The sequence below is a fragment of the Mauremys reevesii genome, linkage group 21, assembly GCF_016161935.1.
Source record: "Mauremys reevesii isolate NIE-2019 linkage group 21, ASM1616193v1, whole genome shotgun sequence".
NCBI lineage: Eukaryota > Metazoa > Chordata > Testudines > Geoemydidae > Mauremys > Mauremys reevesii.
The window spans coordinates 21,096,800-21,111,936 of record NC_052643.1 but is presented as its reverse complement, the minus strand read 5'-3'; the positions used below and the strand labels follow the sequence as shown (position 1 = coordinate 21,111,936).

Below are 15,137 nucleotides of genomic sequence, written 5' to 3'. Positions count from 1 at the left end.
TGCCACTCCTTGCTTCTGCTCACGTTTGCATCTTGACCCCGAAAGTCTTATGTCATGGGGTCATTCTCCTGGTGACAGACGAGTGATGCCTTAGGGGTGAAGGGGCGAGGTCCCTTGGCTGGAACCAAATAACTGCCCTTAGCCTCAGTGTGGTTTGACCTAATGGCCACAGTCAAAATGGCTGCCCTCCCCCTCAGGGCTGTGTGGCCCAACGACCAGAGTCCGTGCGGCCGCCCTCCCCCTCAGGGCTGTGTGGCCCAGAGACCAGAGTCCGTGTGGCCGCCCGCTCCGTCGGGGCTGTGGGGCCCAATGACCAGAGTCCGTGTGGCCGCCCGCTCCGTCGGGGCTGCGTGGCCCAACGACCAGAGTCCGTGTGGCCGCCCTCTCCGTCGGGGCTGTGGGGCCCAATGACCAGAGTCCGTGTGGCCGCCCTCTCCGTCGGGGCTGTGTGGCCCAGAGAACAGAGTCCGTGCGGCCGCCCTCTCCGGCGGGGCTGTGGGGCCAGAGACCAGAGTCCGTACAGCCGCCCTCTCCGTCGGGGCTGTGGCCCAACGACCAGAGTCCGTGTGGCCGCCCTCTCCGTCGGGGCTGTGTGGCCCAACGACCAGAGTCCGTGTGGCCGCCCTCTCCGTCGGGGCTGTGTGGCCCAACGACCAGAGTCCGTGCGGCCGCCCTCTCCGTCGGGGCTGTGTGGCCCAACGACCAGAGTCCGTGTTTCGGCCTGCTCCGTAGGGGCCTTGTGTCCCTACGTCCAGAGTCCGTGCGGCCGCCCTCTCCGTCGGGCTGTGTGGCCCAACGACCAGAGTCCGTGGCCGCCGCCTCTCCGTCGGGGCTGTGGCCCAACGACCAGAGTCCGTGTGGCCGCCTCTCCGTCGGGCTGTGTGGCCCAACGACCAGAGTCCGCGGTGGCCGCCTCTCCGCCGGGCTGTGTGGCCCAACGACCAGAGTCCGTGGCCGCCGCCTCCGTCGGGGCTGTGTGGCCCAACGACCAGAGTCCGTGGCCGCCTTCCGCTCCGGGGCTGTGGCCCAACGACCAGAGTCCGTGGTGGCCGCCTCTCCGCCGGGCTGTGTGGCCCAACGACCAGAGTCCGCGGCGCCGCCTCCGTCGGGGCTGTGGTGGCCCAACGACCAGAGTCCGCGGCGCCGCCCGCCTCCGTCGGGGCTGTGGGGCCAGAGACCAGAGTCCAGGCGGCCGCCTCCCTCTCTGTCGGGCTGTGTGGCCCAACGACCAGAGTCCGGCGGCCGCCTCCCTCTCCGGCAGGGCTGTGTGGCCCAGAGACCAGTGTCCGTGCCGCTATCCTGTCTCTCACGCCTGTGTGGCCCGATGGCTCCAGACAATATGGCTGCTCTCTCCTCAGTGCTGTGTGGCCCAACGGGCAGAGTCAATATCGCTGCCCTTCAGCACAGGGCTGTCTGGCTGAGAGTTCAGAGACAAGATGGCCGCCCTCCTCTTGGGGCTGTGCAGTCTAGTGGCACATTGGGGAGGTGGGCTGCCACCCAAGGATGGATGGTGGCCGGGTAGGGGACCCAGGCCCTTGTTACTCCCCGGTCCTACCCCAGGGCCTTGTCCATGGCCAATGTGTTCGGCACTGAGTCAGTGGGGATCCAGCCAGAACATCTGACGTCAGTCACCATGGCGATGGCTAGTTCTCCCAGGTTACTTCCTACGAGATGTCTCTAGGCCATGGGCTGGGGTCTCTGGGCTCCCGGCGTGGGAATCTCCCAGAGACTCCGAGCTCCCTTGCACGTCTGCAGGCACCCGGGATGGGGTTGGGTCTCGGCACCTCGGGCTCTGCAGTCAGGGGCGTCAGCTGCTTCTGGACTGGAGCCTACAATGTGCATCCTCCATTTTCGGCATCTGCCTAGACCGAGCTGAGCTGCTCCTTTCACACTGGTGCTCCAGTTGTAGCATGTCCGGCAGGGCTGGGAGGGGCTTGGCTTCCGCCGCCTAGACTGTGAGGTTATGTGTGACTGGTGCACCCCGGCACATCCTGCTCTGCCTCTTTCTCTCCTCCTTCCCATGCAGCAGCTGCTTTGCCGTCTCCCAAGAGATGTGATCAGTGGTGGGCCGGTTGGCTCCTGTTAGCCTCTAGATGTCTGTAAGAGGGAGAAAGGGCAGGAACACAAATCAGAAGAACAAAACCTTCCAGCAGGGTAGTTTTCCACAGCACAAAACCACCACACTTTGCTAATGCTCCTTTGTAACTTCCCTGAGAGCTGGCATTGCGTAAAGAGAGCACCCAACCCCCCACAACCTCCGCTACCCTGTGGGCTGGCAATGGATAGAGGGAGTCTGGGAGACTTTCTCCTCTCTCCGCCTGGCTCTGATGACTGAGGGAATCACATGCGAGAAGCTCTGTGAATGTAGGGCTCTGTGCAGTGGGGAGAGATGTCAGACATGGAGCCCAAAGGTGGGGTTGTCCTGACTCTGCAGTAACTTCATTACAGTGAGAGAGATTTCAGAGTTCAGCTACAGGGTTCTGCCCTGTAACCGTGTGTGTGGGGCTGGGGCAGAAGTGGGGCAGTGATGCACTCATGAAAGGAGTAGGGCTAAGGGGGGCCCCGTGGTACAGCCGCTAAAGCCCCTGTCTGCTGCGTTCCAGCCGGGCCGGCTCTGCCTGGCTGGGGTGGGGCGAGGCGGCTCTGCGCGCTGCCGTTCCTCTCCCGGCCATTTGGGGATTTAGTTGGGGATCGGTCCTGCGTTGAGGAGGGGGTTGGACTAGATGACCTCCTGAGGTCCCTTCCAACCCTGCTAGTGATACTCTATGAGCTGCTCTTGCCTGTAGGCTCCGCCCCCTACAGCTCCTGTTGGCTGCGAATCATTAATCCCACCCTGGCCCTGCCCCTAGCTGCTCCTCACTCCAGCTCCAACCCTCGGCTCGACCTCCACTAGGCCCCACCACCCCGGCTCCAGCCACTGGGCCCAACCGTCCATGCTCTGGTGTCTGACACCAGCGATATGTAGGAGTCGTTAACATCCGGGCATTCAATGCGTATGGCCCTGACTTTGTCAGCTCTGGTTTTCATCTGCCATTGTGCTGCCCGTCACATGGCTTTATTAGATCCCTTTCAACTTCTTCAAAGTCTTCTCTACGCCTCACTGACCTACACAATTGTCTGTCATCTGCCAATATCCACCTCGTTGTTCAGTCCCTGTTCCAAAGACGCTGTTGTACGTACCATAGCAGGACAAAGAGGTCTTCTGTGTCGGTCCCGGTTCCCTAGTCGAATGCGGAACCCGACACGAGATTTCCAAGCTTCTGCAGCCATTTGTAATGTCTATTGAGGATGTGCCCTGTGGTCCTGTCACATGTCAAAGGCACTTCCTGAAAAGCTGAAACAAAGAGGAAACGGGTTGGAAGCCCCATGGTGCTGATGTGACTGGTGCCTAGGAAACCTCCCCTTCAGATGGCCATTGCCACATGCTATTAGCTACCCAAGAGTCTGCAGGCAAGAAACAGCAACTCAGCTACTCCCAAAATAGCCCTGGACAGAGAGGAGACCCCATTCCGTGCGTAACTTCCCTCCCCCAGCATACGCACGTCCACACGCTAAAACACAGGCAGGTGGGAGCAACTCTGCTTGGGATGGAACAGAAAAGCAGAGGTGTTAAATCATCCAACATTTACGCACAGATCCGCATAGGAATTTAGACTCCTAACAACATCTACTGAAATCCTATGTGGCCCTGGGCCTTCGTTCCTTAAGAGGTCACAGGGAAAGATGTTCCCAATGTGCACTCAGGGAATTTCCTATGAGCTGATAACCAAGATATGAGTGGTTCCCTGGCCTGAAATCTCTCCATTACAGGGAGGGCAAGTGATGAATCTTTCCCTACAGAGGGTAATTGTCATCATCACCACCACCACCCTTAATAATAACAACAGCCCTTTTCAATTCTGTCAGGCCTTCCTTCAGAGATGTTCTGACCTCTATGAAGACAGTCTCCCCACACAGTTCTAAGGCTACGTCTATTCTAGGAGCTAGGGATGGAATTTCCTGCTCCTGCACACATATTGTGGCACCTCGATCAAAGCTCACGTGATCATCCTTCTTCCTTAAACACTGTCCTTAGACAGAGAGGGACACATTCAAACTGTTTTCAGGCCCTGTGCTGCACCCCTGTACTTCCCACAGAGGCACAAACACACAGAGGTATTTCCTTACCTTCATACAGGCGGGAGATGCCATCTTCAGTCACTGTTTCAGACAACAAGTCACAGTAATGGTGGATAGTATTTCCTAGACAGACAATGAATCTCATGACTTTTCAAATCCTTTGCTTAAAACTGCGAAAGATGCAGCCATTCTCCCAAGACAGCCCTTGGGAAATTAAATACATTCCTTACATCTGTTCACAAAGCACATTAGATAAAGCATCAGAAGCCTAGAAGTCACTGAGAGACTGATTTCCAAAGGAGATTGAATTCACATCATGCTGGTTTCCCCAAGGCGCAGCCAAAGAGGAGTTGTGGGCAGGGGAAGTTGGTGCGATCGATACAGCTAAGTTGCTCCACTCATCTTGGAAGTCATGTTAATCTCTCTCTCTCTCTCTCTCTGTCACACACACACACACACACACACACACACACAGTTTTAAGATTCTGGTGCTGTGAGAGGGAACAGAGCAGCAGTCTAGAAAAGGGCTTTGAAGGAAGCAGGTCAAAAAAGCTCAAGTGAAGTCGCTCTGCTTACCAATGAACAGGGCTGCAGAATGTCTGATTGTTGTCTGTGAGCTTTCCAGGTATTCTAAGGCGTGGAACAGGAATTTGGGGATGTGGCTCTTGTTGTTCTGCATCTAGGAAGAAAGAAGGAAGAAACGCACAATATACAAATGACATGTTCTTCCCACAGGGACTAGTCCAGGGAAGCCAAAGCATAGAGCCAGGGCATGGCAACAGCCAGTATGAGCCCATACGCCATAGCAGCACCTCTCTGGAGTTACTGTTGTGTTCTCCAGAACCTCAGCTTTTGTTTTCAGAAAGTTTGCAGGTCTAACAGTTCAGGAGACAAATTTCAAACATGTGCAGGGATTGTAACTCCTGCAGAAATGAACCAGCAGAGAGCCTGAATAGAGTCCTGCCACCCGATGGAAGCGGATGGGTACTCAGGTGTGGGGTTAAAAGGTCTCCTCAAGTCCCCAGTCACCACTCTGAAGGCACAAGGAATTCACCTACCAAGCACTTCCAGGCACACTTCCGGAGCTGTGTGGAGCCATCCCAGGCCATGCTGCGGAACAGCGCCTTCAAATGAGCCCACCTGAGAAACACTGCGCAGCGGAAGAGCGTCAGTTTGCATCTCTGCAAGAGAAGGTGAGACCAAGAGGGTTCTCACTGAGAGAGGGACAGTCTGGGGGACATGGAGCCTTCCCCGTCACTTGTTCTCCTGCTTTTCCTGCTAGTGGAGGAGATTCCTGTCATTTGTTGTACACAGGAGTGTGCTCAGGAGAGGGAATTGGCTGGAGCGAGCCAGAGCCGTCCTGTCTTTGGATGGTTTGGAGCGGTTGACCAGGGCCCTGCGCTTTGGGGGGCCCCGCACTTCAGGGGGACGCAGGACGTGGGCCATGCTGGGGCCAGGCGCAGTACTCCCGGTCCCACTATGCTATGCCCCACCTCGCCAGCGCCCAGCCGCTTTGGGAAATGAGGGGTGGGGCTTTGGGGGAGGGGAGGAATAGGGATGGGGCAGGGGCGGAGCAGCGGTGGTATGAGGTGGGGTGGCACTTGGGGGAAGGGATGGAGTGGGGCTGGGGCTTAGGGCAGAGTAGGGGGTGTTGTCCCAGGCCCTGTGCCCCTCTATGGACGGCCCTGGAAAGATTCATAAGAGATCTCCACAGCTCAGTCCTTAGGTGCAAAGAGACTGCATGAGAGCGTGAGTCAGCTTTGGGATCCCAAAGAGTCGGACCAAAGGGCCCCAGATCAGGCTTCCTCCACATCCCAGTTGGCCCAACAACAGAGGGCAACGTCCGTGAATTCTGGGAAGCTGGGACCTGGAGAAGTTCTCTCAGGAGCTCCAGGGAAGAAGTCAGGCAGCTGCACCCACTTTCCAGAAGGCTGTGGGCAGATATCAGCTCCCTGAACTGAAGGGGCTCTTACAGATCTGTGCTCCCTTTTCTTTGCTGCCTCTTGTTATGAACCTTTGGATGCAGCAGCCCAAAGGCCTGAGGCCCGTCTTTGCAGGAGAGGGTCAGGGCTCTTTCCCAGAAGAAGGCTTTTCTTCCCAATTGTGCTGTGTGCTGTGAGAATGGATGAGGCACTGGGCTCCAGCATGGAGTGAAGCAGGAGGAGAAGACTCTGCTTGGGCAAGGGGCTCTGGCCATTAATGGAGTGGGGCCCCAGGAGATTCTGGCTCTTTACTCTTAAGGAAATAATGACCGTGGCACTTACCAGTGTCACACTCTCATCCCGGTCTTCAAGGTGCAGCAGGAGCGGGAGCAAGCAGTGGATCATCTTCTGCTGCACGATGGGTTTGTCCGGGTCCTTCACGCTGCTCACCACGTTGCCAAGCAGTAAAATGGCAACGGAGCGCACGCTGTCCCTCTCCTGGCAATGACACACAGGGAGTGGGGAAGCCCGGTTAAAGCCAGGCAGGATCAGAGCATAACGTGACAGAGTCATAATCCGCACGCTGCCCGGGTCCCCCGTGTTAACTGACTTGGGTCGCGGGAGCAGTGAGGCCACCAGGCCAGCGCCATAGACATCTTGTGTAGAACAAGGCCTGAGACACTGTGCAGGGCAGTGCAGCCCCATGGTGTCCTAGACACAATTTCTGTCTGGAGAGCACAGAATCCTAGACCCCTAGAAGCTTAGGGGAGAGGGAGGGAAGGCTGCTGGAGACTGGTCTGGGGAAGGGAGGAGCAGCTGCTGGAGCCTTACAGGGAGGTGCTGCTACAAAACACAGCAGTTCTTTTGCTCCTTGGTGCCCCTGAGAGCCGGGAGATTCCTGACCCACCTCTTTCCTGCTGGGAATCTCCACCTCTTTGGGGGCCGGTGTTCTCCAGACAGCTGGTCATCTGCCCAGTGCCAGGACCCTCTCCCGAGGCCAGGCGGCAGCAGGGGCTGGGAGCATGGCGCTGATGCTGAGGTTTGCGGAGAAGAGCTCTGACAGGGAGGTGGCTGAGCAGGAGATTCCCACCCATGGCAGGGGCACCCTTGGAGGCTTCATGGCAGGGCTGAGGGGTGGGAGGGAAGGGATGGGAAGAGAGAGACAAGGGCACCAGAGACAGGCGGGGAGGAATGGGGTTCTCCTGTGTTTCCCAGCCTTACGTCATCAATGAAGGGGCGAAGGCTGACTGCAATGTCCTGGGAGATGGAGCCAAGCCCTCCCCATCCAGGAGGTAGATGATGTCTGCAGCTTGATGCATGGCTCCCATGACACGCCTCTATCCGTGTCACAGAACATGTCCATGATCGCTGGCAGCTGGGCCCGTAACGAGTGCACCTGCAGCAATGGAGAAGGCAGCTCATTACTACCCTGGATGACAGCCTGGGGCATATGCTGGCCCATCCCACTCCCACCTATGAGACACCACGGCTGGCACAGCCGCCCAATGGGGCACAAAGTCATTCTCCTGTCACTCTCTGCCAGCTGCTCACTGTAACCTTTGTCTTTGCTCACCCGCCTCCCCACTGCATCACATCTGCAATCAGGGTCAGCTCACGGGAGCAGGGACCACGTCGTGCCTTGATTTGCTCAGTAAAGCACCTCCAACATTCGAGTGCTGTGCGTTAAACAACAAGGCTTGTGTGGGGATCTCGCCTCATTGCTGAGCGATTCGATAGACATCGGCTTCCTCGGTCCCCGGGCAATCCACGCCTCACCTTTTCTGGCTGGAGCACAATACTGCCAAGGCCTCGCAGACTGAGCCGACGTACAATGGGGTTTTTATCTTGGGTCCATTCCATGAGCTGTGCCTGGAGCTCTGATTTTGTCAGTATTGTCTCAATGGAAGGACTCTGGAGAAACTGGAAAGAGCCAAATCAACATCGGGTTGAGGAGCAGAGGTCTTCCTGTGGGGTCTGTCCCCTGGACACTCATCTTTACCAAATGGCCACTTACTCCCATACAACGTCTCCGGTGTGTAGGGAGCCAGTTGCTGCTCTTTCAGTTGGCTCATTCCCAGAACTTAGACTAATGCACAAGTCACAAATAAACCCCAGGAAAGGGGAATCTCCAGGCCCCACTGAGTGCCATGGAGAGACCCCTGGGGCAGAAGAAAAGCAGAACCCCAGGAAAAGGTGAGGAGAGAAGCATGGCCTTGGGGCACCGGAGAAACATCTCCTCTTGTCACAGGATCCCACCTAGGTACATCCAGCCAGGAGCGATCTCACCCTGTCTCTCCCTCCTCTCTGTGCCATGCCCCACCACCATCCATGTGCGGAGAGGAGCTAGCTGGCTGGAAGGCTGCTGAGCTGCTGACAATGTGCCCAGAGCTTACTGGCCTGAGCTGCTCTCCTGTCAACTAATGAATCTCACCTCAGTGCAGAAAGTTATGGCGATATTTCTCTGCTCCTCCTCCTTCTCCCTTTGAACAGTGGTGACGGCCTCTCTGAAGACGGCAGGGAGCTGAGGGTTCTCAAACTCGATCATGGCTCTGGAACATGGAGCAGAAAGTCCCTTGTGGTTATCAAGGGGAGAGAGAGTTCCTCTCTAGTTGCTGGGCTGAGATGGCAGCCTGGAACAGAGGAACATTTCACACGGAAATCCCATTCCCAAGAGAGACCCACTGAAGAGGAAACTTTGGGCTCCTACCTTGCAATCACGCCAACACCCTGCGAGTAGTAATATCGTGAGGCTATCATGTCCCAACCCTGCTGAAATTGGATGCTGGCAAATTCCTTCCAGTATCCGGGCATGGAAAAAAGAGTCTTCACAGCCTCCACCGACGTGCTAAAGACAAAAAATACCAGTGTCAGGCAACGAGATCAGCCCCAATCATGGCAAATCTGCACACGCCCTGGCACACACAGTATGGACAGCAGGAGCTAGCCTCCCGAGGATAGATCCAGTGTGATATCATGGTGCTCCCTGCCCAATGGGCCCTGTCGACACTGCAGTTTCATTGAGTTTGTAACCAGTTAGTGACACTGTAGCTTCTAAGATGGTTGATGTCATCACTCAATGCGGTTGAATACTTGATTCTTTACTGTGACAGGTAACAGGACTCAAGCGGGCATGTGGGGCCAGATCCTTAGTTGGTGTAAGCGAGCCTGGGCTAACTATAGCACCCGAACAAATGATGGCCATGAACAGCCTACATGTGTTTAGCAGAGCACATCTGTTCTTCCTTTTCCTTTCAGTCATTACCTTAGGGGTTGAGGCAGCTGGATCCTCCTCGGGGCTGGATGTCGTGCTGGCCATGTAGGTCCCTGGCAAGTGCAGATCCATCACATACTGCACTTGCCTGACGCAGAGGATGAGCATCTGGGGATACATTTCCAGGATGGCTTCTCGGTATCCCCATAGGAAAAGGACCTCGTAAATGGTCCTCATTGCCTGGAGGGGGAAAGAATTTCACCCACTATCCCAATCTGCCACCTGCCCCCATTGCCAGTCGCTATGGTCCTTTTCTCGGGTCTCATTTCCTCCCCAGCCTATTACAAAAGAGGATTGGCTCCTGAGAGGGGAGGAGACATTTGGAGGGTCCTGAACCTTCACCCATTCCTGGAACGGAAGCAGGATGGAGCCCTACGGAAAGGTCAGAGGAGTCTGGATGATGTTATTCCCATTATTTCGCTTAATGGTGCAGACTCTGTGCTTTGGGTTTCCAGCCATGACTGCACGGGCTGAAACCATCCTGAGGAGATCTGTTCTTGTAGACCCAGTGTTTCTGGCCCAGTCAAAAGTACTGACATCTCATGATCCCATGCTGGGAAGATTTCTAGTCACAATTTAGAGAGCCAGAAACCTGGATACTTCCAAGAGACACCCGAACTTCACCTGCTCACTAAAGAGCCACCTAGAGCGGCAAACAGAGCCAGGGCACCAGCAGATAAACCGCTTCAGATCAGTAACTTTTCCTGGGTGAAGCTTTATTTACACCTCTTTGGTTTGCTAGAGGTGGCCAGGACACACTAAGGCCTGGTCTGCATTACAGAGTTATGTCAATGCAAGGCCCTCACCCAGCATCACCCTAACTATGGAATTTCCTTCCCATTGGCAGAACTGCCCTTGGTGCCAAATTCATAACTCCACCTCCACAAGTGGCAGAGAGTCCAGGTCGATGCAGTGTCAGTGTAGACACAACGTCGCAGACGTCAACTGGCTTTCAGGAGCCTTCCCACAATGCCCCACCCTGACCGTACAATCGAGACGAGCGCTTCTGGTGAGGACGTGCACTGCCGACACAAGCAGCAAAGTGCAGACACACACAAGGGATAGAATTGCTGTGGCGGCTGTATGCCGAGGTTACGCAGGTCGGCTTCATTGTGTAGTGGAGCCGTGGCCTGAAGCTAAGAAGGGGTGAAGCTCACAGACACACACAGATGCACTATCCTCCCCGCGCTTGCGGGTTCTCAAAGTGACATCTCAAACCTCACTTACAGCCAGAGACACATTGCCGCTCTTCTCCTCCCGGTGTCTCTGCTGGAGCTTGTCCAGCAGCTGCTGCAGCACCTCCTGGGGAGCTGTGGTTCTTCCCAGGGCCTTCCACAGCTCAATGGCACATCTGCAGATTCAGAAAGAGAAGTCAGACCTTCCTGCTTGGCCACCTCTTGCCCTCCCCAGGAGAGGCTTGGAAAGGGCAGGAAAGGCGTCTGAGAGAGGAGACACCGATTGGTGCAGGGAGGCTGAGGCAGGGCAAGTCCCATCAGAGAAGGTTGTATTTATTCCTTTCCCCTAATGGGTTGTTGTTCCTGAAGCTAGCACCGCTGTTTCCAGGACAGTGACCATGATCTGACCACCGAGTGACCAGCACAGTGTGACCACCAGACTGTGCAACATTCTGCTCTGTTACGCTAGGCTCAGTCCCGAGGAACTTGCCTGACCTCAGTGCAGTTCCTCTGGCTATTTGGGGGTGTAACTGAGACCCAGCATTTGGCCAAGTGTCTCTTAGCAGCTGAATCCTACTGCAGTGTGGTGGACGGGTCAGACACTGACTCAGAACATGCCCTGATAGGAGAGGGTTCAGGGAGATTGTACTGCCCAGTGTGACAGAGCTGGAAGGAAACTAGTACTGAAATCCCCTCCTCTCTTCTCTCCATTCTTGCTGATCTAACCGCCCTGGTCCCCAGGCATCCGCACAGGAAGACTGCAGACAGATCCAAAAGGCTTCCAGTCATTTAACTTCCAAGTTTGGTGAGGAAGGTCGGACATGGTGGTCAAGCCCTGGGGACACTGAGAACTAGGTTGACAAACCAAGAGCAAATGGCCTGGATTTAAGGTCTTCAGGAAGCTTGACTGAAATTCTGTGCCAACGCTGCCGAGTTTCTATAGCTTCTGAGCACAGACCCTGGAAAGCACTGGGGCTGCTTCAAGGAATTCAAACCTGAAAGGTTTACAAATCAAACACTCAAATCAATATGAAAACCAACACTGTATTCCTCTGGTAACGGAACTGGGTAAGAAATTCAGTTTCTTTCATGCTGCTCTTCAATTCTCTCTCCCATGTGACACAGATTTGTCTATGGTCAGTGCAGAACTGCATTGCAGAGGATGCTGAGGAAAGACGGAGTTTTGACCTCTGGCGAGGGTCCAGTTGGGTTTCACGGCCCCTAGGCACATGGAGACTGTATTATAAACACCTCAGCTGGATGACTCTGCAAAGTGATCGGCAATAACCAGCAGGACTCAGGGTTCACAACGTATTGAGATGAAAAGAGGCACTCACCCTCTCAGAGCTGTTCTTGCCGGCTGTCTGCAGACTCAGGCAGGCTGCACTGCATTTACGCCTGGTCATGTGTGGATCATTTATTTATTTATTTAGTTTGCAACAATTAGGTCTGGAACTTTCTGTCTGAAGAGATTTACCTGCTGCGCAGCGCCATAAGGATGAGTGCATTTTTTCACCACTTCCTCAGCCATGGAATAACTAGGATCTGACTGCAGGTAACAATCCTGCACTGGTCCCCAGCGGACGGACAGATGGACCTCATGGACCTTTTCCATCTCTGCCTTCTCTCACACAATAGGGAGCAGCCAGACCTCATGACCCAGGGATGTGGAGTCATTTATTGGCCCTGTACTGATGGGAGAGGAAGTGGGTGACCCATAGCAATCAGGACAGTGCTGGACTTCCCAGAAAACTGGCACGTCTCCATCCTGGGAGTGCAGGAGGAGGGTTGGCTCTCAGTGGCTGGGCCTGGGCATCTCCTCTGGTGAGCCTGGACAGCTCTCTGCACAGCAGGAAACTCCCTCCAACTGCGTGAGCCCGACGGACCCTTCCCGGACTGTGGCCTGTCGGTAGGAGCAGGAAGAGAAATAATGGCCTGAGGTGATAACAGAGCAGCTCCCTACCTGTCCGAGGACAGCGTGTGCGCCACACAGCTCAGAACCACGTCCTGGGGGTGGGAACGAGCCAGCAAGGCCGTGGCCCTCAGTGCTGCTTTTCTGGCTCTGGGATGACAGACGTTGTCCAGCCAGATTAAGATACGTCCCACGACGTCTCCAACCTGGAAGAATGCCAGAAAGTTGAGGGATGGATTTATCCATGAGTGGCAACCTCCCAGGTAACCCTTCCTGGCAGCCCTGCAAGCCGCCTCTCACCTCGGTTGCCCATCTTGGCTCCTCCATAATCTGAAGAAAGAGGCTTTGACAAGTCCAGGAACCCCAGCCTTCCTGAGGTCTGGTTTAGTACCTTAAAGCTCAGAAACACACACAAAAGACTTCCCCCAAACCTTACTGTGGGCACAGCCCAAACTCCCTGCTATCCCAGGGCCTTCCCTGCCTTAGCAAACTGCTCTCAGCCTGCTCTCAAGGGCTTCCCTGCAGGAGCCTTTCCTCCATCTCTGCAGCTTCCTGCTGATCTTTCTAGCACAATCAGTTCCTCCAGGCCCGTGCTTCTCAACCCAGTTTCCATTGTGGGCCCCATATGTGCTGTGTGGGGCACGTCCAATACCACCTGTTTGGCCCTGAGGATGTCCCAGGTAGAGAAGCGCTGCTCCAGACCCAGCTGGTTCCACTGATGTACCCCAGAGCCCATCCCAGAGATGGCAGGCAGGGCTAGTTGGACGGGGCTAGCCAGCTCCAGGCCCCAGCCCTAAGGAGAACCTCTACACTGCGGGATTTTAAAACCTGCCGTAACCAATCTCAAAGCCGGCTCTCTAACCTCGGGCTCAGGCTATGGCACTGGGAACAGCAGTGCAGACCTGAGACTTGGGCTGGAGCCCAGGCTCTGAAGCCCCGCCGCCCCAGGCTTCAGAGCTCCAGTTCCAGCCCAAGCCCAGAAGAGGCTGCGTTGCCGTTTGGCCCCACAGTGCCAGCCCTGGGAGCCCACGTCCATAGGGCCAGGCTTTCCGGCTCCTGCTGCAGAGTTTGCAGCACAGGGTGGACAGACCTGAAAGGGACAGGCCGCCCCCTAGGGCTCTTCCATGAGGAATTGGTCATTGCTCTTTCCTCTCTCGAACAAGGAGCAGGAGCTACAACCCGGGTGGCTGGATTCTGGTGCCCTGTTCTGCTAGCAGGAGTTAGAGCCCTGCACAAATCAATCTGCTGATTGAGGGGCCATTTGTTATCTTCCCCCTCGGACCTGCTGGAAACAGGGAACTCGGACAGAGACAGGGACGACCTGCAGGAAACCCCAGGAACAGGCAGGTTTGGGGAGGAAGCTCAGGCTCAGGATTCTGTTTGTTTATGAGTCTCCGAGTTTCCAGGAAAGCCAAAGCCCAGGAAGGGAATAAGTCTGCACTTAGGCGCCATGGGCAGGCGGTATCTGGGGAAGGGCAGGAATGTCACCTATTTCCAGGCCGAGTGATTGAAGGCAACAGTTAAAGGACTGTAGGGAACGTGAACCCTGATTCCTTTCTCGATAACCCCACCTGCGCAGGCTTGGGCAAATCAAGGAGCTCTCTGGGCTTCAGTTTCCCGAGGTGTCAATTGGGTTGTTTTCCTACCTCCCAGGTGGGCGGTGGAGCTTCTTTAATCAGGTGGATTAATGACTCTGAGAGCCTCCTACCCAGGGGATGTAGAAATGAAGTCTGCCAGAAACCTCCTAGGCCAGTCTAATTCACGGGGAGGCACTCAGATCCTGTGGGGATGGGCAGCAGGATCAGAGCTAGGAGAGACAGAGAGAAAAGTGCAAAGCCAAATTCCTCCTGATCCTTCAGCTGGAAAACAAGGCCCCGCAGCATGTCTGAGGAAACCAGTGTGGAGGCCCCTGGGCAGACTAGGTAAGTGCTGCGCTGCCAGGGCTGGGGCTATCGCCCCCTTCAGTGGGGCTGGGCTGTCCTCAGGACGTGTCAGAGCTCCAGCGGGCAGAGAACAGGTCAAACACCTCACGCCGCTGATCCCCGCGCCAAGCGATGAAGGGAAAGGGGCTCAGCCACCCTTCACAGCACCATGCCCGTGTGTCCCAGGAACAGTTTCCTAGAGAGGAAATTCTCCTCCCCTCTCTGCGCAGCATCCCCTGCCCCACGGCGGGAGTCTCTTACTCTCTCCATCTTGTCTCCGTAGAGACACGATGGTCCTCAGCTCTTCCTCGGCGGCTTGAAATCGCTCCAGGGTGGGTGTCGTCAGACCTTCACGGCTCTCATCAGCAGGGCTTGGAGCTGGGCTGAGGGAAGCTGCTCCCGGGGTCTGCAATGAGAGGGACAGAGCCTGTCGGGACTGAGTATTTCCATCGCTCAGCTGCCCTGGAACAGTCTGTCCCGCGGGAGGCTGGCAGCGCCCGTGAGCGTGGAGACTCCGGCTGAGCCCTTTTCTTAACAAACCTCAACAGGTGCCGAGGTTTCTCAGTCTTTCATACGCTTCCCTCCCCTGCCTGAGAAGAGATGGGAGCCTCTCAGCCGGTGCTGGGACCCCAAGGGCACCCCATTTCCTCCTCTCTAGCCCCTCCCCCCAGGAAGCCCAGCATTTGCTGAGAAAGCCTCAATGGCCTGCAAAGCCCAGTCAAGTTGCTTGTTGAGTGCAGCCGAGGGGTCACTGCAGAACCTGCCCCATGTCCCATCCCACCCCGAGCACCTGAGCAGATTGGCTCAGCAACTCTA

The 15,137-nt window shown here is 55.9% G+C and overlaps 1 protein-coding gene and 3 long non-coding RNA genes across 4 annotated transcripts; all 4 read right to left on the bottom strand.

The window, feature by feature from the left end:
• Window positions 1-1,993: 1,993 nt before the first annotated feature.
• On the bottom strand, window positions 1,994-4,229 carry LOC120387789. Its single transcript, XR_005590340.1, has 3 exons — window positions 4,168-4,229; window positions 3,181-3,334; window positions 1,994-2,097 (listed from the first exon to the last, which is right to left on the bottom strand). It is a non-coding gene; the product is annotated as an uncharacterized LOC120387789 (long non-coding RNA).
• Window positions 4,230-4,657: 428 nt separating this feature from the next.
• LOC120387785 (maestro heat-like repeat family member 5) lies at window positions 4,658-7,317 on the bottom strand. Its single transcript, XM_039508934.1, has 4 exons — window positions 7,263-7,317; window positions 6,384-6,539; window positions 5,178-5,300; window positions 4,658-4,798 (listed from the first exon to the last, which is right to left on the bottom strand). Exons 2-4 carry the CDS (start codon window positions 6,444-6,446, stop codon window positions 4,673-4,675), a joined length of 312 nt encoding a protein of 103 aa, XP_039364868.1. The 5' UTR covers window positions 6,447-6,539; window positions 7,263-7,317; the 3' UTR covers window positions 4,658-4,672.
• Window positions 7,318-7,375: 58 nt separating this feature from the next.
• LOC120387787 lies at window positions 7,376-8,534 on the bottom strand. The gene is made up of 3 exons (XR_005590338.1): window positions 8,473-8,534; window positions 7,818-7,961; window positions 7,376-7,437 (listed from the first exon to the last, which is right to left on the bottom strand). It is a non-coding gene; the product is annotated as an uncharacterized LOC120387787 (long non-coding RNA).
• Window positions 8,535-10,630: 2,096 nt separating this feature from the next.
• LOC120387790 lies at window positions 10,631-14,611 on the bottom strand. The gene is made up of 3 exons (XR_005590341.1): window positions 14,583-14,611; window positions 12,451-12,605; window positions 10,631-10,663 (listed from the first exon to the last, which is right to left on the bottom strand). It is a non-coding gene; the product is annotated as an uncharacterized LOC120387790 (long non-coding RNA).
• Window positions 14,612-15,137: the final 526 nt, after the last annotated feature.